The sequence below is a fragment of the Spodoptera frugiperda genome, chromosome 26 (genome assembly GCF_023101765.2).
Source record: "Spodoptera frugiperda isolate SF20-4 chromosome 26, AGI-APGP_CSIRO_Sfru_2.0, whole genome shotgun sequence".
In the NCBI taxonomy this organism is placed as follows: Eukaryota; Metazoa; Arthropoda; class Insecta; order Lepidoptera; family Noctuidae; genus Spodoptera; species Spodoptera frugiperda.
The window spans coordinates 10806486-10829253 of NC_064237.1; the positions used below are offsets into that span (position 1 = coordinate 10806486).

General features: G+C 35.8%; 1 protein-coding gene across 2 annotated transcripts; it reads right to left on the reverse strand.

Annotated features, from left to right (window-relative positions):
* LOC118264161 (suppressor of cytokine signaling 2) lies at positions 1–22242 on the reverse strand. 2 transcript variants are annotated; one of them, XM_035576577.2, is made up of 4 exons: positions 21796–22242; positions 3063–3358; positions 2284–2429; positions 1–1778 (listed from the first exon to the last, which is right to left on the reverse strand). In XM_035576577.2, the coding sequence occupies exons 1-4, from the start codon at positions 21812–21814 to the stop codon at positions 1451–1453; spliced, it is 789 nt and encodes a 262-aa protein (XP_035432470.2). In that variant the 5' UTR covers positions 21815–22242; the 3' UTR covers positions 1–1450. The 2 variants fall into 2 exon arrangements, with proteins under 2 accessions (XP_035432470.2, XP_035432469.2); XM_035576576.2 differs by lacking the exon at positions 21796–22242 and adding an exon at positions 4293–4843.
* Positions 22243–22768: the final 526 nt, after the last annotated feature.

Genomic DNA, 22768 nt, shown 5'->3' on the forward strand with positions numbered 1-22768 from the left:
TTATAGGCAGAATGTATATTTTGTTTTTTTGTATATAAATTATTTGCAGACAAAAATAATACAAATTACAAAAATAACTTCGTTTCAAAGACAATTGGTTATATATATTACGAAGACAACGGATAGGTAATTATAAGATTATTATTAAATAATTTTGAGGCTCATTAATTTAATATTTATGGATATTTTTCTAATAAATGATATTCATATTGTGAAGCCTAAGTATAATTGAGATTATTCAAGGTACATACATGATCTATCCTATATAAGTGAATGTCACTAGCCGAACTCTCTTCACATTCTATCGCCTTGCTTGTGTTTAACTTGGTGACAGTACAAATATTATATATTATTATTAATTATTAATTCTACAGCGTAATGAAACAGTATCCAGCTACGTTGAAGTTCCTATTACTACCTCCCAATGTCACAAAGTTGAGCACAAACAAAGCTTACACAACACTAAACCATTACATGGTTACACAGTGGCGACTATATATTCATATTTTCTCATTACTTATCAATAAAAGGAAATAAATAGAAAAACAAAACAAGAACTATGTACATGATGTTCAGCCTCAAAATACTTCCATTTCAATTAAATATTACAGTTCTCAATATGGTTTTTTAATGATTTGATGGCACTTTAATATAACTAGGCTATGTATGTGTGAGTGCCGAGTGCACGAGACACCGGCATGAAGGGACACGTGTCTACCAACCGTGAATAGGAACAAAAAGAACAAATATTGTAAGGTCCACGTAATCCTAACTTAACCAAGAATAAATAAATAAAAATATAGCTCTATTATATAATGTGATGACTTGCTTAACACGATGGACAAGATTAGGCATTAGTGAACAATTTGCTACAATAATAATATCAGCAGGGAATCATTGCGGGGCACACAGCCGGCGGGCGCGCTGCGGGACGCGGCGGAAACGTATTCACGCAATACTTGCACAAACAGTACTTCAAGGTCAAGGAATCAGTCTTGCGTTATTTTCTCAAAACATCTTTATATACAGACACAGAATAGGCTTAATAAAAATAATCTGCGAAAACATTTCACTAAATACCATAGTTGAGTCCCATATTCAATACTTACAAATAATACAGTTAACATTATTTAATTTTACTATTTTATAAATTATTTTGTTAGTCGGTATTTAAAGGATCCGGCCCTTTCTAGTAACCTGTACTAGGTATTACAATGCATATTAATTTGTACAAATAAGATTATAATATTATGATAATGCAAACTCGAAGTCCACCTTAGGAAACTAGCAGCTCAGTACATCGACCCATCCGCCACCCAGTCATAGGAATCTGACCACGATCATTGAGACAGTGACCGTCCGCGACCACTTCTATAATAACTAATATCTTCACTAGGCATCGCTCAGATTGGACTAAATAAATAACTAAGATATACGAATATTCGGAGCGTTAGATCGAGTACGGATATTCTCCGAGATAGTCTATAAGTGTGGAAGGTAGTGGAAGCAGCCTGTGTTTGGGCGCGGTCCATAGTTTTGGCGTGAGGGGGTTGGAGTCGAGGGCCTTGTGTACTGCCAGGCGAGCCGCGTGGAGGAGCGAGGGGGGAGACTTGCGGAGCGGGGACTTCAGCATGACGGGGGAGTGAGGGCAGCCCTCGCGGTCCACCCACACCGTGCCCGCCGCGCCGCGCTCTCCCACTCGCGCGTAGTGTTGTACTAGCTCCACCACACACCTGAAGCGTGGCATATACCTCGCCAGCGGTCTGTCACAGTCTAACCTGAAAAAATAATCTATTGTTAGAACTCTATTTACTTATTACCAAAAAAACGAGTCTATACTTAAACATCAAGGAGGTAAAAGTGAACGATTCTAATCGTCACGGTCATCAGAAGCCGAACGAATAGTCAAAAAAGTTCCCAATAAAAACGTGACAATAAAATTAAGGAAAACCGCGTGATCTGAGTCAACGGTAGCACGGTAGCATCGTAACATTAGCAACCGTATTACTGTGAACTTGTGACGTAACAATGACGTAAGAACAAGGCACAATCATTTCATACTTGAACCTTAGAACGTTATTCATTTTATTAATAACATTTCTAATGCATTGTCCTTAAAGTTAATTGTTCTTTGAACTAATTGACTCATCAAACTTTCCAATTTAACAAGTGCTTACACAAGTTTCATACTTATATGGGCACATTAATTCAAACTAAATTTAATTGCAATATCCATAAGGACTATTTTTACGAATGACTCATTAAATATAAAGGTAGGCTTACCTAAAGAACCCTTGTTCGTAGTGCAGCCTCACGGAGGTGGGGCCTCGCTCAGTCTGTACTGATAATGAGAATATGAAGTTCCTATCGCCAGAGTCTCTGATCACGAACGCGCCAACGCTCGCGTCTTTCAAAACTGTTCGGGCGCCCTGTAAAGAAACAAAGAAGATTATAAATTAACTAACTTTACATGCTTAAAATAAATCATATTACATAAAATTTGTATGTGAATACTAATCTAATCTTTAAAAAAGCAAACAAACGACCTATTATTCCATTTTCTCATAATCTCTTGAGATTTATTAATCAGAAGTCAATGGCCAATATTTCACAGTGATTATGACAAAGGTCACTGAACTTCAACCTCATTCTTTATGACTATCTTCAGCTCAGTACCAAGAAACATAACAAAGAACTATTTGATTAATGCATGTATTTAAAGGCAAGATCAATTCATTATATTCAATTGAACAATCTATTTTTCAACAAGTAAAAAACAGTAATTTATTGTACTAAATCCGGCTGGCTGTCAGTCAATTAATTAATTATAAAGTACTGTTAGTACTGTTAATGATTGAGGAAAACCAAACAATTATGGTCTGGGCGATAAATAAAATCTAATTTTGTCCTTTGGGAACTAACTGAAAATGGAATTTAATTTTATAACACAAGAGCTCTTTGAAATTACAATTAATTTTATGCCAATTTATGAGTTAATAAAATTTTAGTTCTCAACTTTGCTAATAGATGGCGCTAGTATACAGTATAAGAAAAATACACACCAGCCAGTCCAAACTGCCGTAGTACCAGCCAGACAGCCTCAATGCTCTGAGGGTGTCTGCTAACCGCCTCAGCTCATCGTTGTATGGTGAAGGGATGAACGGTGATGTGGGAACTGTGGTGGGTGAGTGTGGCAAGTATGTCGGCTGGACCGTGAAGGGGGGTGGAGTGTGGGGCGATGCGTGGCACTTGCCCGCGTGCGGGGCTAGTGACACGCGTAGCTCGTGCCTGCAGTTGGGGCAGCATGCTACTCCCGTCGACCAACTACTTAGCGGCACCGCCACTTCCACACAGGCATCTGGAAAGATAGAGAAGAAAAATTAGCATAAAATGTCTAAAAATCACATTACCATAATGATCATTACACTTATTACATGTTATATTATGTTACTATTTTTAAATGACAGGAAATGTGATTGCCATTAATTGCATGTAAAGATAAGCTTAAGCAGAACTCAATGAAAGTTTGTTTTTATTTTTACAAATGTCCTGTTTCCTGCTTATTGATAAAATTACAAGTATTTTAACTTCAATTAGTACAATCTTGGACCACTAATTAAATCTACATTCATAAAAATGAATGAATGTGATAATTATCTGTGCTGATTATGAAAAATATTATCTGTGACATGGTCATTTTTTTTAAATTTGGAAAAGTTGTAAAAACCATGTGTTATTTTTTTGTTTTGTTTTAGCTTTTGTTTCAAATAACTAACTATATTATTTTCTAGAGCAAATAACAAAATGGTATAAATACCATTTTATTTACACAGCTGATGATGAGAACTCATTAATATTTATAGTAATTCTCAGAATTGTATGTTTGGATTTCATAAAAGTTGATTTAACATATTTTAATATACAGACTTTACAGACACAAATATAATTTATGTGAATCAATTTAAATTAAATTCAGAGAATGGAGAAACATTTTGCGTTAATTATATTAATTTTGAAACATGCAACAAATAAGGATTTTTCCTATGAAACCTCTTTGCTTATATTATCACTGGCTATACAAATATATTTACTTTGCTCTCATATCATACTATTTTTAGATACGAGATGCAGATAAGGAGGCTGTGTGTAAATTATGCTAATCAGACTGTATAAAAGCCATGTGCTAATATTGTAACACATACACGAAACTACATACGAACTAACTTTGATAACACAACTTTTTAATTTTGAAACTAAGATTTTTAAACGGTTTGCGGAGAACAAAAACTTACTTTGAGGAGATAACCTCGCTGCTAACGTCATGTTTAAAGGACAGATTGTTGTTCCTCGCCTTTCAATAAAGCACATTTGTTCAAAGAACAACGTTCCGTACGTGTTCCTCCCACCTGTCGTGAGGAGGCCGCGATTCACTCAAACTTGTGTACACATGAATATACTATCATTCACATCCACATTCCCAATGTTAAATACAATACAATATTGTATTTATTAACTTATTCACTTTCTTGAAAAAGTTTCAAAAATATTAAAAAACAAATCCAAATTCTCGGAAACTTTCCAAATGTCACTGTCACAATGTCACAAACTCACAAAATGTCATTACAGTTCAAAAACACAACTTGAAATAGAGTTGACCCCTAATATAGTTGCAACTAAACACTAAAATGTTTATTCCACGTAACTAATGCTCATAGTGATGAGTAAATCAACGAAACACTATAACTAGAATAAATAATGAACGAGAATGACGGGACACGACCGTCGCGTTATCCGACTTGTAGAGGACTGACGCGACGCCAGCGCTACTCAGTAGACGACTGAATTCAGAATAAATGGAGGGGATTGGTGGACGCGAGGCTGAGCAACAGACAGTGTGATACGAAACTCGAACGTTCACTGCCTTCTCAGAATTCATTCACCGACAATAATTACTAGTTATCTAGTTATTTGCTATCTACATTGTGTTGTTTTCAGTAATATGTACTTAAACGATTCTAGGTAAAATGGTTTTTTAATGATTGTGAATTTAAACCGCCATGTAATATAATACATAATTTTTATTCTATTGTAAATTATATTTTAATATTTATTTGGTGAAGTATTACGTGTCAATAATGTAGTGGTGACTAATTTAGGTATTTGATTTATTAACGATTCAAATATTAATTAGTTTAATGGTTAATTTCGGTTTACTAACACAGCTTCATACGTTTTTCTTTAATTACGAATATCAGTAATACTTAGAAACGATTAAAGAAAAATTTTAGAGTAACTGATTTTTATGACAACAAAATTACATTTCCTAGTAACTCGTTGACCCGGTTACCGGAGCAAATTGTCTATAGTGATGCGTGCACCACTAGTCACGCATTCCCGCATTTTTTTCTGACGTTTCCAACCGTTACGATACAAGGTGTCATTTTCGTTTGTACACTCGACATTCTGTGAATTTCATTGTAATAAAAACGTTTTAAATAGTGTCTGTTTCATTATTGCATTCATAATTAATTAAATAAATAAAGGTTCTTGTGAAATTTTAGTAATAATCTATCCAGTTTTCATGTAAGTAGGTTGCAACTTTACCACCTAATTAACTTATTGTTTCTAGTACCCAACTAGTTATTAGATTGATTTCGATGGTTGTAGTTATAAGCGACAATCACAATCACATTCTATAAAAACTCATAACAACGTGAAAGTATTAGAGTACGATTCACAAAAAACAGCTAAAACATACAATTTCGTTACATAAAAACTAGTTTCGAAAACATTCTAAGTAGGTACCTAACTAGTACCAAATAAGTAATAGTTTTTGTTTTCGACAAACTGTTGTCGAAAATAGCATTATTTCGTAATCTGAAATATTTCTACACTCATTTTACTAAGAAACTTGCGTAACCATACCCACGCAGCGACATAACTATACTTACCTAGTATCTACCTACCTAATCATCCATTAGCTACTCTGATCATTTCACTATGCGTATGTGTACTGTGTCGGTAGAGTACTGAATCTTTAACAAGACGCTAAACAATTCATTCACTAACCAACCTGACAATTTCCGTACAACAAACTGCCTAGTGTGTGTTAATCGCACCGAATTCTCATTTATTAACCTGACGTCAATTCAATGTTCAAGTTTTAGAGTTGCTACCTACGTGGTTACAATAATAAGGCGCGGTTAGGTATGTTCATAGCTCAGTGTATTTTAGAGCTTCGATAGTGTATAGTACCTATAGATAGGTATCTTGTTGTTTGTAATACGAATTCCAAAATCGACTCTCACTCGTTTACGTTTAACAGGAATAATTTAATCGTAAAGTAGGATATCGATTTCCAAGGATTTCTTTTACGATGTTTGTATTGTACTTGGCGGTTATTTTTGTTTTGTAAAATCGATTAGATTGAACGTGCGCCCCTTTTACGTCGGTATGGTATTCGGTTAATGGCTAGATACCTACTAATTATTTAGGTACGATCGTTAGAATTTGTTAATTATACATCGTAGGTACAAATTCATCTATAGCCAATAATTACAAGCATGCCTTAGGCCGTAATTGCCAAATATTTGTGCGGCCTCACGCAGTGAATGGGATACAATAACATGGCGACATAGCGTCGTAATTTAACGTATTATTGGAAGTTTAACTAGCTTCGATCATAGAATTCTACTCCGCATACCTTCGTTCGCGAGCCACAATGGAAAGTCTTTTGTGTCCTGTTAGTTTTAATGGGTTTACCTTTTACAACACGTCACGATCTCGATTTCTGCGAATGTTATCCATATATTGCTTTGTTTGCGTATATGGAATGTCAGTTCTAGACTTCTATTTAGATACTGGTTGTGAGATACATACATTATGCATTACACTGTAAATGAATTAAAATATTTCTTATTGATAAAACGTGATGTAACAGGTTTGACTGTTTTTTTTTGCATTGAATTTATGGTAAATATCGACAACCATTTAATAATCGATTTGTTTTCGTAGCGAAAACCCTACACAAATTTTTGACAGTTATTTTCCTCTTTCGGGACGGGACAATGACCGTTTTACTTATTTATAGTAATAGTAGGTACTGTACATGAATAGAACGAAATATAAACATGAATAATGAACCCTGAATCCACGCAACGTTGATAAAAGGTAAAGACAGCTTCCTTTTTGATCAAATGATTAGATAAAATGATCAGTCATCGCGTCTACCTCTTTAATTTGGCAATTTGTTTCATTCAACGTGAAAATGATTCATAAGACCAACTTAGCCTACATTTGATTATGGAACAGATAATTTTCTACAATCGCATGCATGAGACATTTACAAAGCTTTTGTTTTGTAAATAAAAGAAAACATTATTTGTTTTGTTATTGTATTTTATTATGTAAGTTAATTGGATAGGATTTTTCGCGGAAACGTCGATGTACCTAATTGATTGTACATATCTGATATTTTTTTGAAAATTTGAGCTTTTAAAATAGTGTTCATTCTGTCTACTTGCTTTGTAATTCGAAAAAAAAAGTATTCAGCGGTTTAGCGATCTACATTTTATTAAAGTAAAGTTTGGTGTCTCTTTGGATCGATGGGCAATCTCTATTTATCAAAACTAACAAAATAAAAAAATCCCTTTCATATCTTTTCGATTATCAACATAGATAACTATGACGTGAATAAAAGCTTCGATTCGAATCACACATAGGACCCGCACGATGTAGCTGATTGGATCCCTTCGTATACAAACAGAGGGTAGAGCGAACAATACATTTATACGTTACAATTAACATCCTCTTCAGCGCTTGGACAGTGTGTAATAAAAGCGTTACGAGTATAAAGGCCTTAGCGTAGTCGCGCGCGCAGGTGTTCGATTCGCATTCGAGCGTGCCATAGAGAGCGAGTTCCTCGTAGTGCGATTATATTCGGCGTTCTCGGAATCCCTTACCTGCGACTGCGCAGCTTTCACAACCATCTGCCGGCTGTCATTGGCGCGAACGCGCACTCATAGCGCAGCTGCCACCCATTGAATAAGCATAAGTCCCCCAATTTATAAAGATGATTTATTTTATTCGGCTTAGCGCAATTAGGTGGCTTTTACGTTGTTCCCATGGGATTAATCAATGTTGTAGAGAAGGCAGATGGTAACGGGAACGAACTTTAAATACCTATTCACTGTTCAAACTTTCACTTATGTTTCGTACAAATGGCGGATTTACTGTTACGTCGCATTTAAAGCAACAAAAAACTTTTCTGATAGTTTACTCAACGCAGGTCTAGCTATTACATAATTTCGGTAATTAGGTACCTAATTCAAGTAGGTAAATTCTGTAGCATTTTATGTTTTTTAGAGTAACTTATTAAAATAAAACCAAGTAGACACCTATGTATTTAGTATTAAAACCTTCACGAATGCTACAAGGCTGCAAGAATCCTAATTTTAGAAAAACGTTCACAATAATTAAAGGCCTCCTATGCAGTTAAATTACGTATTTCTAATCCCCTCACGTTACTGAGAAACTTCGTTAAGGCTTTTTTAGAAAAAAAAGCTTTGCTATAAAAAATAAATGTAACAAAGGTGACTTGCTGTCATATTGAGGACGAAATGCCGAACCAAGTATTTATTTAGGGAGGTCATGCTGTTTCGTAGAACTTCGCTGGCACACTCCGATTTCAATTTCACAGTGAATACCGTTGTTCTCGGTACTTCTTTATTAGACGCGAAGAGTTGGGCTGAATAAACACGTTCACAGAATTCGTACTGATAATTTTTTATCACTCATATGTGGTACTTAGTAACTTGCCCACGATACTGAATGCTATGTAATGATGAAATTCTAGTTCGGAATGGTCAAGAGATGATCCAAATTAATATTGTACCTAATAAATGGTAGAAAGTTTCGGATGTTATTGAACGGTCTTCGCAGAATTTATGCCTATTCAGGCCGGTCACATACCCCGGCTTCCGGGAATTTTCGGTATGTCTGAGCTACAATCAGCATTGCAAATCGCAAGTCCCGAGATATTTGAAACTACGTCCAAAATACTGACTGCTGTGAAATATAATTTCATTAATCTACAGTTAAAAATTTGACATACTCTTCTAAACTCATATTTTCTACCTATAAAGTTAACAATTGAGGAGACCTCTATTTTTAAATCGGTAAAGTCACATTGATAGCTAGTCGGTCAAACGATGACCAACCTATAATTATGATAGAATTATTTATTAACTTGGTCAGTGACCGGTTTTTCTTCTATGTCATCCTAATTACTAACAGCTAACCCCCACCGAGTTGACGTAGATACCTGAGGGTCACGTCATATGACTCCCACTTAAGCTTGGTATGCCCAAAAATAGACACACTTTCTATATCTAGTTAATTTTGAAACAATGAGGTGTTAATCAGAGACAAAAATAAAGTAAAAACGTTCAGTAAATAACACATTACGAAAGATATGTCGAGTAGTAGTTTTTAAAATAACACGCGGCGCCTCTGCCAACAATGTAATACGATTAATTTTATGGTTGTTTAGCCACGTAATTGTTATATTTCTAGGAACTAAAGTCGATCTATATGTGTGGCTTCGTGTGGTATGTATCAATTGCTAATATTATTCGGTAGCCGCTCAGCCATGAAATACCCAAATTAAAACAAAGAAGATTGTTATTGAACTCGACTTTCTTCAAGTCTAATTGAGAACGGTGTTTAACAAACATTTTCAGGTTATAAAATAAATGTTTAAGTACGTGATTTATTTATATATTTAAGTAATGGACGCTTGTTACACTGAATGTGATATTCTTTTTCCAGTAATTTTGTGTTATAAATACTTCGTATTTAATTTATTGTGAGAATCCTAATAAGTACCTAACGAGAAATGGTATTAAATGGTGATATTTTTGAAAATGTCTTTATAAATGTTGGCAATAGTTTTACATCGATAGTTACGTATTCAACGGCGCGCTATTGTATGGGTTCATATGGGTTCGTGCCATAATAAGTTGTTCTAGGAAATCCAAGTCGTAAACATCACTAGTAGTTATTGTATAAACGACGCAAATAAATAAACAGACTGAGGATTCCATGGAACAATATGATGTATGCATCAATTAATTAAAATATTCTTTTATTTAGGCATTAATTATTACGACTAAAGTACCACCATTCTTAGTAAGTAGGATGTCTATAGAAACATTATTTTATGACGCTTCACCCTTTTATACTTTGCTTTTCTATATTAAATCATACTCGACTAAAGATGTATACAGATTAGTAATTGTAATGAGAGAATTTATACGTATTAACCGTTCAAACAGACAGTTACGTAATTAACTAGAAATAACAGTACTTGATAGTAAATATTCATATCTCTAGTACGTGTTCATCTCGTTTAGAAAGTAAAAGTGTGCAATAATTAGTGATAATATTTTCTTATCGTATAGTTCACCAGTCACTGAAGTGCCATCTAGTATAGAAAAGATTTTAAAGTACCAATTTATTCGTTTATTCACTAAAGAGTCACCGCTTTAGCTTTCTATATTAAAACTTTTTATATGCACAGCAAAGTTATATTGCATTAAGCAAATGTTTATCTTTAAAAACAAGTCTTTGACGTAACGAGCTAAAACGAACGTATTAACTTTTCTTCTAAGAACTCGATCGTAATGAAAACTTAAGTGAAAAATATTTATTACATCGAATACACAACTTTTGAACATTTTCGTTGAAATCGCTCTTTATGAAGTGTATTTAGTATTCGGTTTTATTTTATTCTTTGCACGAGCTCCTAGAATTGTTTGTTTCGTTTGTTCGTACGTTAAACAAATGAGATCTTCTTTTCCTTTGTAGGTGGGTATGATCCAAAGCTTAAAGGACGCACAATACTGTGTCTTCGAACCCACTTTGTAACCTTTACTTTGTATCATTACTAAGAGGTTTTCTTGAAATTCTCAGCCATGTGGCAATATCTTTCTGGGAACCGTCTACCTACAATATCTTTGTACAGAGACATACATATCTAGGTGTACCTATTAATGTGTAGTAATATAATTTTCTTTATCAACTTCGATGAAAAAGCAATGATTAATGTTACATTTAAGTCTGATGATTCATTTGTACGATGCCCCCAGCCGGATCGGTTTATATTACTCGTCATTTTACGCAATAAATGAAAGAATAATGGGAAGTGTCACTTCGAGTTAAAAAGTAAATATAAACGACATTTTAAGGTTAAATTAGTCATTACCATTTTGTTGTACCAATCGTTAGTTGGTTGTTGCGTAGTAATCCTTGTTCCCGTGAGACCTTTAAGTTTCTTTGGAATATTAAGTAGGTAGCTCACGTTTATTTAGAAGAAACACGCCTTTTATTATATCTGTGCTATAAAAAATGTAGATCCTTTATCTTATACGTGTTGTCGTTTTTGATGAACTCTGAAGTAACAGAGCTACGTCACTGAGAAAGTTTCTGATAACTAGTTGCAATGGCATTGCGAGTGATCGAAGTTCTTCTTGCAATTTTACCAAGATAATGATAAATCTTGGAAATACCGCACGCAGAATTTCCATCTAGTCTTGAAAACTTATTACGCCGTTCTAAGCACTCGTATTAAAGATATTCTAGTTCATTTACATGCGTAGGGTTTATACTAGTTTATCATTGAGGACAGACACTAACTATTGATTGTGTTTTGATTTAACGTTAAACTGCGTCATTTTCAAAACCACATTATTAGTTAAGTTGTTATGAAGTTAGGTACTTCTACAATCGAAGGTCGAACATATAACTCGGGATAGAAAAGAGAAATAAGGACGGGAGTCCTATTTCTATTATACGGCTTCCGAGAAAGAATATAAGTTGATAGAAATGGTACTAACAATAATTGAAAACATGTAATGATCATTGGCCTCCTTTCCGAAAAGGGAGTACCTATTGTGTTCGAGAGGATTCCTGATCATTTCTTAGGAAAAATCCAATGTATTTCGTCTTGTAATCTCAAATTAAATTTTTGGAAATGTAATACGAATTGAGTGTCCTAATTGAAGTATTTGGGTAGCAACAGTATGATGTCCTATAGCGAGATTAAGAGTAACACAGTCGCCTTGATTCACTTGAATAAATATGATTTCATCATCATTCGTCATAATTTTCAACAGCTCATTTAGTGGCATTCTCAGTTAATTGTCGTTACTATATACACGCACACTACGTATTTGTGAGTTCGTTGTGACGTAATCAAAACAAACTTGTACGCCGACATACGTGTGTGTGCAAAAACTTAATTGGTCGACGTATCCGTGAATGTTGAACAGAAACGTGATAAAAACTGAACGGTTGGGAGTAAACTCATAACGCTATCAACTTAGCAAACTGGCAAACCAACACAAATTAATTTCATTACGACGCTTTGCCGGGCAAACGACCTTGCGTGCCGTCCTACGTAGGTACTAGGTAGATATATTATTGCCATCATTGAGCATGGGTGATCTTTTGGGAAGCATACAAAAGCGGTTTTTTAATACTGACTTATCTGGTTTTCTCTGAACTAACCAAGAACCTATTAACTCTTATTAAAATTGTCCATCTTGGCATTTTACTGAGTACTCTTTAAAATAGATGATGCGGTTATGTGCTAGTTCTTTCGCGAGAGTGATGCTGGTGCTAATCATTGTTGTGGTACGATAAACCGTTAATAAGGAAAACCACAGACGCGTTATTGTAAAATTGCTCAGATTTGCTTAAAGCAGTTATTATTGGTACTTAGATGAAATTGAATTTGAGTATTTAAGTACAACGGTATATTTTAAGTATCAAAATTTATTGGCAGTTGCTGTTCGAGTTCGGTTTCAGTTCAAATTCGAACTGGTTTTGAGAACCATTTGATCATAAATTATTTCTGCTACTGGGTATTCTAAAGATAGCAACTGAGTTGCATTGCATTCGAATCTGAAATATCGTAGCAAACAGGAAATTTAAAGCTTTTGGTTAGCCATAAACTGTGTACAATGGTTTGTATAGCTGTCTAGAGACGCACTTTACTTTATTAATTCACGTTGATTTAAGCAGTTGTACCTAAAAGCAGGCACTAAATGCAACTCATAATTATTAGAATTGTGATAAACGCTTTTAGTAGAAGAGCCAAACTTGGAATGTGTAAAAATGTAACATTGTCATCACAACGCAATGAAGTGACAAAGAGTGGTGTGAAACTGACTTCCGGCCGACATCCTGCATTGGCAGCGTTAATTGTGTTCGCATCGTGTTCTCTTTTCAAATTCCACGTTTTGCCAACAACCAAACGTTCGAACATGCGGCGAGTACGAGGTTCTAACGTCACTACTAGTTATATCCGAACCAATATTGTATGGTTTTGTAAAATTTCAGAATTTCACTGGCATTTCGGTAACAATACTAGGAACGGGTGTGTCATAACGTTAAAATTATCGTCGGTTCTCTAGAAATAACCTAGCCCTCGTCCATACACAGGTAAAACTGAGTCATCACGGGGGTAAGGTTGGCGCGCAACTGTTCTTCATTTTATTTATACTTCGACCTTGTAATATAAAGTATAAATACTTTCTCAGAACACGATGGAATCATGCAGAGGCATATTTATATGTAATTATTTTAATTTGTACTGACTGAAAACACGGTGACGCGATGCGAAAAGAGCTGCAGACGAGATGCTATAAATAAATAAACACGTATACGTCTGACTCTATAATATTATTAAAGATTGGTCTGCAAATTATGCCAACTCTTAATGATATAAATACCAAACAATTAATGCTGACTACGATATTAAAAAATGTAAAGTGATACAAATTATATCGGCATAGATACTAATTAGTAATTAGGTATGCAAATGAAATGATCGTAATAGCATATTGATTCTCTTTCTTTTTATAAAACTTTATTTCCGATAGCTGTTTCGATAAATTATAAATTGCAAGATAATATAATTCCATTTCAAGTATGAACTATCGAGTTCTTCGAGTAGAAAAACTCGAGACTCCAAGATCCAATTAAGAACAAATGCGGAGTTTGAAGTAGTTGTGTAATGATTTTTTTCCAATACTTGAATATGTATTCACGTTATAAATTCGATTTATACAAAATTTACTTTAAATCTGCCTTATTTTAAGGTCAAAACTGTTCAGTATATAAACCCTATTTTACAATAACACCTATCAGTGCAACACATTCCTAGCACTAAAGAGAGTTCATAAAGTGTCTTATCTTTAGAAATATAATCACCATAAGATCTTGTTTCCATCTGCAAAGCCTAGGTAAGACGCTCACAAACATTATTTACTGCTAATTGACTCTGTAAAATGACCGCTTTGAGTTTATATTTCAATAGCCGTAACGGTAACATGTACGGTTATGTCTGTTATTTATTACCGTCATATTTCTCTATTCGTCTATTATTATTGAAATTAAAACTGTCAGTTTATACGATGCTGGAACTTGCTTTACATAGAACGTATTTAAGTGTATCTTTTCACAGTAGATGTCAAGTATTCTCTAGTATTTTTTGAGTTATAACCTCTTTATTACTTCAATTTAGTACCGTTTTCGCACATTTCTTATCGTGGCAACGTACCAACAGAAATATGACCATATATGTGTGTATTAAAAGGTCAATATACCTATTTAGGTAACTACGTGACAAACAATTACGAAGGGAAAGCGTTTACTTCATAAAAAGGATCAACTCGAACCAAGTATAACTGACTACGGTACTTTTTCTGTTACAAATTGTGTTTAGTAGTAATGAGGTTATCGAATTTCCTTATCCGCGTAAATAAAATTAATTAAAAACGTTCTTTGCCTGCTTAACTGCGTGGAAATTTTCCAACGTTTCATTTTGGCAAAAGACACTGGATTGTCGGAAATGTGGTATTATACGGTGTGCATTGTGTCAACTATCTTAAAAAGAGACAAATGGTTGCACTACCATTAATTTTAGTGAAGTTTATTTTAATTGATACATTCTTTACAACTGTTGAGATTCCAAATGGTTTACTCATTCAATAATAATAATAAAATCCATTGCCCGCTATTATCGCCCATGTTTACACACAAAATTCTCTGAAATATCTGAAGGTTATAAATAACCCTCCCGACGTTATAAGTTTTTTTTTGTAACAGCTGATCTCGTACGGTTTGAAGAGCACAGCGTCTCGGTGAGAGACATATAGCCGTTCATCTTTCACTTTTAAGTTAGAAATACAAGCTGACAACTAATGATTGATTTGTGAAAGGAACAGTGGCACTTACGTAAATGGACAAAAAGTACTCGGCTCTTCAAAAAACAGCGTTTAAATTGAGGAAAGTCGTTGTAATAAAAATGCCAAACATGGACACAGTGCACGATAAGATAGTCTCTTTCTGTGCTCGTGGCCTTTGACATGAAGACAGGAGAAGCGGGAGGCGAGGTGCGGCGCCAACGAGCGCACGGGCGGCAGCTGATCTCCATCAACTCACGGCTCCGTCGACCAACACTAAAGGAATTTCTTAATGACCCTATGTAGAAAGTCAGCTCACGATGTGAGATAAACGCGAAACGTGCATCAAGATTTTTTCATGAGCTATAATGGTTGTAAGCTCCAAAATGATTATATTGGCCTCAATCTCGCAATTGATGGCGCGCTATAAAAGCTCTAATGCATCACTGACGCTCGTCCGACATCATATAAAAGACTTTGGCAATAATCATTCAATGTAAGAGTTTAGCTGAGCAACCTTCGCGTGTTCCGAGAACTTTGCCGACCGGTCGGTTCGACGTTGCGCCGCGGTTCCCGGAACGTCGACCCGTGGTAGTTTCGATTTTTAAAATAGATGCGTTCCGTTAGACGTGATTCTATATAGGAGCTCCGATTTATGGGCAGTCAATTAGAGGTTGTGTAATCTGTAAATGAGAGTCTATTTTAATCCCGAGCCCAGACCCGTTTCCGAGTGAAAGGGATTTCCTACTGTGAACTTGTAAAACAGGTTTAGGCGTTACAAACTTTCCTCCTTGAACGTTTCTTTTCGTTTGACCTGTTATTTATTAATTTGTGACTTTGATCCTCCATTCATTGAAAAGAGAAGTCGAATGTACAAAATTTTATTGTAATTGTAATAAAATTGTTAAATAATTTATTTCCAAAGGCCCAATTAGAACCTAAAATATCTATACTAACAAGTTTGTCATTTTACACAGGATAATCTGTAATAGGTAGTAGAGGTGACTTGATTATTTACGTTCACCTTATGCAGAAGTTTATCGACATATTTTCTGCTAACAGAGCAAAGTCAATTAGAGTAGGTATGTTAAGATAAAACGTACAATAAATAGACGCAATTCGAGAAAACATGTAAACACATTTTATAATAGAAGTCTGAAAAGCAAGAATGTTATTCACGATTTTTTATTAATTTCACCACGACTAAAAAAACAACACAAGGACGAACGAATCCATCTCAAAAGCGACACAGTAAATTAAACGGCTTTCTGCGATAGATTCAATACAGTACTTTAAATATGCGCAATATAGAGGTTGATTTTGTGTGGCCGAGCTTCAGATCAAAGCAGTATTTCAATCAGTTCGTTAGACGAAACTGTCGAGCGGGTTCGCAGTAGTCCGCCATTGAAATTTAAACTAGTCGCTTTTCTGGGAAAGCGGTGCAAGCGGCTATATCTTTTTTGTTCGCTTTGCTTTAGTCAGCTCAGTCCTAGCCCAACAAAACATGAGATGCCCACAGTGCAGAGTAAATTGGACATGCAGTAAACAGTTTTTGAGTCCTGGTGGTCCATAAAACGAGATGATTTTGTCATACATCTCACTTTCGTTGTTCTTTTGTCTACTTCAGTAGAACCAATCTCTTCACTTACTTATAACATCAATTGATGTCTTATCAAGATCCACGTGATCAATAATTTCGTGATTGACAATTGTGGTTTATGCATGTTGAAAGTGGAAATATTTTCGCATAGCAATATTGCAAGAAAACACTACTACGCGCTTTTATTATAAACATTCTTATGGTGCAAATATGCTTAGCAAGTGAAATTAGTAAGAATCGGCGCCAGCGATTAATTTTTATTCATTATATTATCATAATCATGAATCATGAATAAATATGTTGTACAGTTTCTGGGAAGCGTATCAATAACTTTGAGTTTTCCTAAGAGCCTGAGGTCAGAGGCGAACGCTGCATAAAATTTAATAGCCGTGCATAATGTTGTGTATGGCATTGTCGGTGCTTCGGCGAACAATAACCCGCATACAATTTTCAAAATGAGACAATGCAAAAACTAAATAAAAAATGCACTCATAATGCTGGCGATTTCTCATAACAACCCTTGGGTCGGAGGCTTCCAAGGATTAATTACGAGTTCCAAGTAGGCCCGCCACCGGGCCATTCGATTCTCGGTAAACTCGAATCGAAAAAGGAGCAAAAACGGACGCGGCGCGTTCTGAGAACACGCATACCTGCGCCCGCGCAGCCATCCCACCTTGTTCCGTCCGCCCGCCGATTCGAGAGAACTCACATTTTCCTAGTAGTTACTCTCCCAAGTAAAACAACATTTTCTCTTTTTCATATCGTGTAAACTGTAGCAGGCTACACCCAACCTACTGACGTAAGCAAACGACTAATGTTTACAAATTTGTTTAAGAGCACTTGGTCATAAGATGAATACATAGCCACTGACGTAGGCCACGCCGTACCGTGCACTTATACGCCAGAAGTAACGGCATAGAAACAACGTGTTTTTAGAACAGCAGCTCTTCAAATTGCATATTATGTAAATACTTCCGATTTCCATGCATTGCCTATGCTTGTAGTTATCATATTTCAGAAATCGAATTTAAGCACCTACAGCATTTAATATTGATAAGTTCTGAGAAGCTTACATTGTAGAGTTCGACGGTTGGTTCAAGAAAATGTATTCGTAGGTACTGGGTACAAGCGAGCGTATCCACGGAAACGACTTATGCAAATGGAAATGCATAAGTCAGTCAACAGTATTTTGTTACGTCCAAGTATGATAAATAAATACCACTTATGTATTTGAATACTTAGGAATATTTTCTATATATTATCATACAGTGCAGCTTTCGCGATTTTTTTTATCAAGTTTGCGACTTATTTCTGGGTTAGTCTGAATTACAAAAACCCAATGGCTCTAAAACGAAACATTCAGGTTTCGCCATTGTTTCTTTTATTAGTGTTAGAATTATTAGTATTTGTATTGTCAAATAAAGTCTAGTTTTTGGGTCATCAAGTGTGTTCAATTACTCATGTTCCAAATTACATGGCACTAATAACGTAACTGTGTCGTAGCCATTTGTAGTAATTTACTTTATCGGAATTGAGAAACTTAGAATCCCATCAAAAACATCCTGTAAAAAACCCAAGTCTCGCAGCTCAGTCTTTCTACCGTCAAAAGTTGTGAGATCCATGTAATACCAAGTCGGTTAATCTATTTAGTGTCTACTTGAAGGACCTTCTGTCTTAAGTTATTACATAAGTTATTATCATGCCAATATTAAAAATATTTAACGTTTTAAACAAATAGATCGACTTGGACATCGCTTGATTTGATTATTAGTATGTATCACACTACACAGCACGACGGGCCAGCGACCAACAGGAACGAGAGTTTCAATCGCGTGAGGCGCGAGAGACTAAAGAATCTAATATAATATTGTAATATTCATTTTGTTTTCATGCGATGTCCAAGTCGATCTATTTGTTTAAAACGTTAAATATTTTTAATATTGGCATGATAATAACTTATGTAATAACTTAAGACAGAAGGTCCTTCAAGTAGACACTAAATAGATTAACCGACTTGGTATTACATGGATCTCACAACTTTTGACGGTAGAAAGACTGAGCTGCGAGACTTGGGTTTTTTACAGGATGTTTTTGATGGGATCTCACTTCTTTTTGTAGAGCCTTCCTTTTTGATACCATTAAATTTATAACCACCACCAACCACCAACTGCATAAATAACTTTGTAATCCCATATATTTATATGGGATTACAAAGTTATTGATGCAGTTGGTGTATTTGGAAAACTGGACCGAAATTACAAAATATTTAAGTTTTCCCATGATTAAGACACTAAACTCTATATGTATTCTAAATATGAAGCTTCTAAGTCTGCTAGAAGTGCCTTGGACTTTTGATGATCGGTGAGTCAGTGAGTGACAAAATTTAGAAACTTTAACAAGTTGTCATTCTTAAACTACTGGTTCAAATTGACTGAAATTTTAAATATTCCGTGTTTATACAATGCCGGATTAGTTACTGAAGATTCAGGTTTCTTGCTTTATCCACAACCGAATTATAGGGGGTCGAAAAAGGCCCGAATTGCTTCGAGAAAAGGATGGTACGGCCGTGCCGCTTTTTTTTTGCTCGACTTGGCGGGGGCACTGCCGTGCCCCCAGATATGAATACCAACCACGTATGTCTTACAAATGTCTAGTCTAGACATGACATGCATGATTGTTTGTTTCACCTTTATGGTATTGTGCCTACTCTTTCTCTCTTTTGCATAAACGAGTGCTAATTTTGGTAATGGCATTTAGTCGTTAAGTTATTAGATAAACTAACCGTATTTATACAATTGCTGCAAACTTTTCACCTGTTATTTAGATAATATCGGCCATCTTTCCGAAGAACCTGAATTTCAAATAGATAAACAGTTTATCTATTTACTTGTTCATCTATCAGACAAGAAAAACAAGACGCTCACCTTACAACAACAATAGTAAGCAAAAATGTATAGAACGTAATGTTTTAATGAACGCAGTCATTTGCATACATTAATGTGTATGAGACGTGGAATAATGGATTAATTTACATACTTCTACGTAACGAAGATGATAAAATGAAAGCTGTAATTCCAAAATGGTCTTATTTTATGGTTATTTTCAAAAGAGAAAATTTACATAATTATTTCAATGTGATCATAATGTCTGTAAAGGTAATTTGGTTATTTTATTGCCAAGATTATTTTTGCTGGGTTTAATACGATTCCGGTTATCCAAAACGAGTGCATCTAGTTATGAAAGTTTCTTCTGATTCCATGTCCAACTGGTCCTTCTTATCTTTTGGCTTCTCTACAGTTAGACTCAGATTTCACTTCACCACCGTTCTAAGACTCGCATTACTGCTTTATCTCACTTGGTTTTATATTATGAACTCCATGCCCTCTCCATACTCAGAACATATTGGCTGAGTTCATACTTGGAAACGTCTCGTGTAAATAACCTCAGCGTTTTAACATGAAGTTGGCCTTTGAACTTTTTTGATGCAGGTTTCTGCCTAGAAGGCAAGACACAAGAATGACAAAAAAAAAAAAACAATCAAACATTCAAAACAGAAGGTAATCGTAATCGCTTTTTTACATCTCAATGACAATTAAGTATTTCTACTTACAATGTTTCTACGAATCATATCATCGTCATAGTACATTAACCGGTAACAATAGACTCGGCTCCTTTAAGCTTACAAATAGCAACAAAAAATACATTGTCTCCCTTTGAGGATAAACAAAGGCCGCGACGATTCCCTGTAAACGATTTAACAGCGTGATGTTCCCGGTAAAACGTGGACAATGGGATTGTTAACAATAACATTGATTTGAACTAAGTGTTGTCAACAGTCTTGCGACAGACGAGGCCGCGGTCCAATCTCTCGTTTGGTAGAGCTATATAGCTACGTCCTTGTTCGAAAACTTCGGTCCATTTGAAGTATTTAACGCAACCAAGCTTCGAGTAACCTTCTAAGTTGTATTCCAAAATAGTTTCACCGAAGGCAATCAAGTAATTTGTTTACGATAAACATAAATTCCATGAAATCTTTAAAGCATCGTGTTATTTTTTGATTGATGCTGCCAATTTTGCATATAAATAAACTGGAAATAATTGATTTAACTAGGATTATATGTTGCATGTTAAGTACCTATGTAATTATGCAAATTCTGTATTCATTCTTTCAGTCAATTTATGGCTTGATCGTTCAATATTCTAAGGAAACGTTATATCGTAGCGTGCTAGCACGATAATTGTTTTCAAATGAAGCGATTCGCCGCCTAGCGAGGTGTCATTAACACAGTCAGCACGCTTGTGCATAAACATAATTTTATTTATATCATTTCCTACTGCATAACGTTACGTGAGACCGAGTATTACATCGCTGTAATTAAGATACGCTGAATTCTTAACCTAGTTACCGACACGATCATTTCGATTGCAACTACATCGAGGTTAAACTCTGTACCTACTTATTAATCTACCTACCAACACATTATTATAATAGATGTAGAGATCCAAATAAATGCATTTACTAATAACAGCGTGACCCTAAACTTTTATAGTTTACTCTGCAAAAGAAAACATAATATCTTTCGAAACATCTCCTGTTTTCACATACCTTTATGGACAACATTCTTCCAACCTATAGGACTTAAAAAACAACAGCTGCTCCAACTTGTCGATTGTTTGTTTTAGATGGTGTAGGATTACGTCATTCATTAATATAATCTACGGTTTTATCATTCAGAACGCATTGACCCCGAAGCCTGCGATAATGATAACAGCTGGCGCCGTTTGATATCTCCTGCGGTTTGTACATGTGGTTTGCAGACTTAAAAATACTTTCAGGATAGTGACCGAGTTATGAATAACATGCTGGTTAATATTGGACATCAGTTCATTCGTTAGTAGTCACCGAAACTTGAAAAGTTTCAACTTGAACCCTTTAGCAGTTCTCACCTGGTAGTTTGACCACCATTGGAGGTGTATGGGGTCGGTTGGGATCCAATGTAAACGCCTTAGATAACAACAAAACACGGAAACACAAAGGCCCACTTATTATTACTTATATTTCCTCAAATCCACTTTATGGCCGTTTCGTTTCTCAGTAAAACTCTTTATAAGCAGTTTCGTAGAAACCGACTGCACTGGAGAAATTAATTTGCAGAAATCGACGTCGTCGACGGCAGTCCGTCCGCGTGCCTCGACAGAAACGCTTTCTAAGTACGCGCACATTCAATTTCACTCAACAGTCCGCGTTTATCACAGATAACGATATCGCGGCGGGAGGTGAAAGTTCGGCGAGGTGGGTCGCCTCGGCGTGACAATCCTCTTTCGTGTACAAAACCGTACTGAGCGAGCGGCGGAGCCGGCACGCGGCGCGCACCGAAGCGAGCGCGGTAAACACGCGTAGCGGGCGGTGCGCGCGGCTCGGCGGGGGGACCGGCAGCGGCATGTGAATGTGCGACCGAGACCGAGCGGGCTCGTCGCGCTCGCTGCGAACGTACTTGCCGACGAGCCGCCACTTCCCAGAACTACCAACCTTGGCACTTCCACGAAATAACTCAAGGCATTGTCACTAATTTATAAAACTTATGGTCTTCCGTCCAAGGCTTGTGAGCACCGACTGACTCTGCTGTGAAAGCTCGTGACTGTCGCTGAGACGTGCACCAGGTACTGTTGACCCCCATGACCGCACGACATTAAATTAGGTAACTTGTGGTATCTATCTACCCATCAATCAAAGTGCGAGCGGCCCCCTACCTCCACCAGACATGGTGGTAATAAACGTTGGAAAGTTCATTCACTTCTTGGTCTATTTTTTGTCGACAAACACACCCATATACGCTTAGCTCACTGAATACAGGTAGATTTTGAATGAATTCAAGTGTTATCAACCTCTTTGAAACTGGTACAGTAGGTATTTATCTGT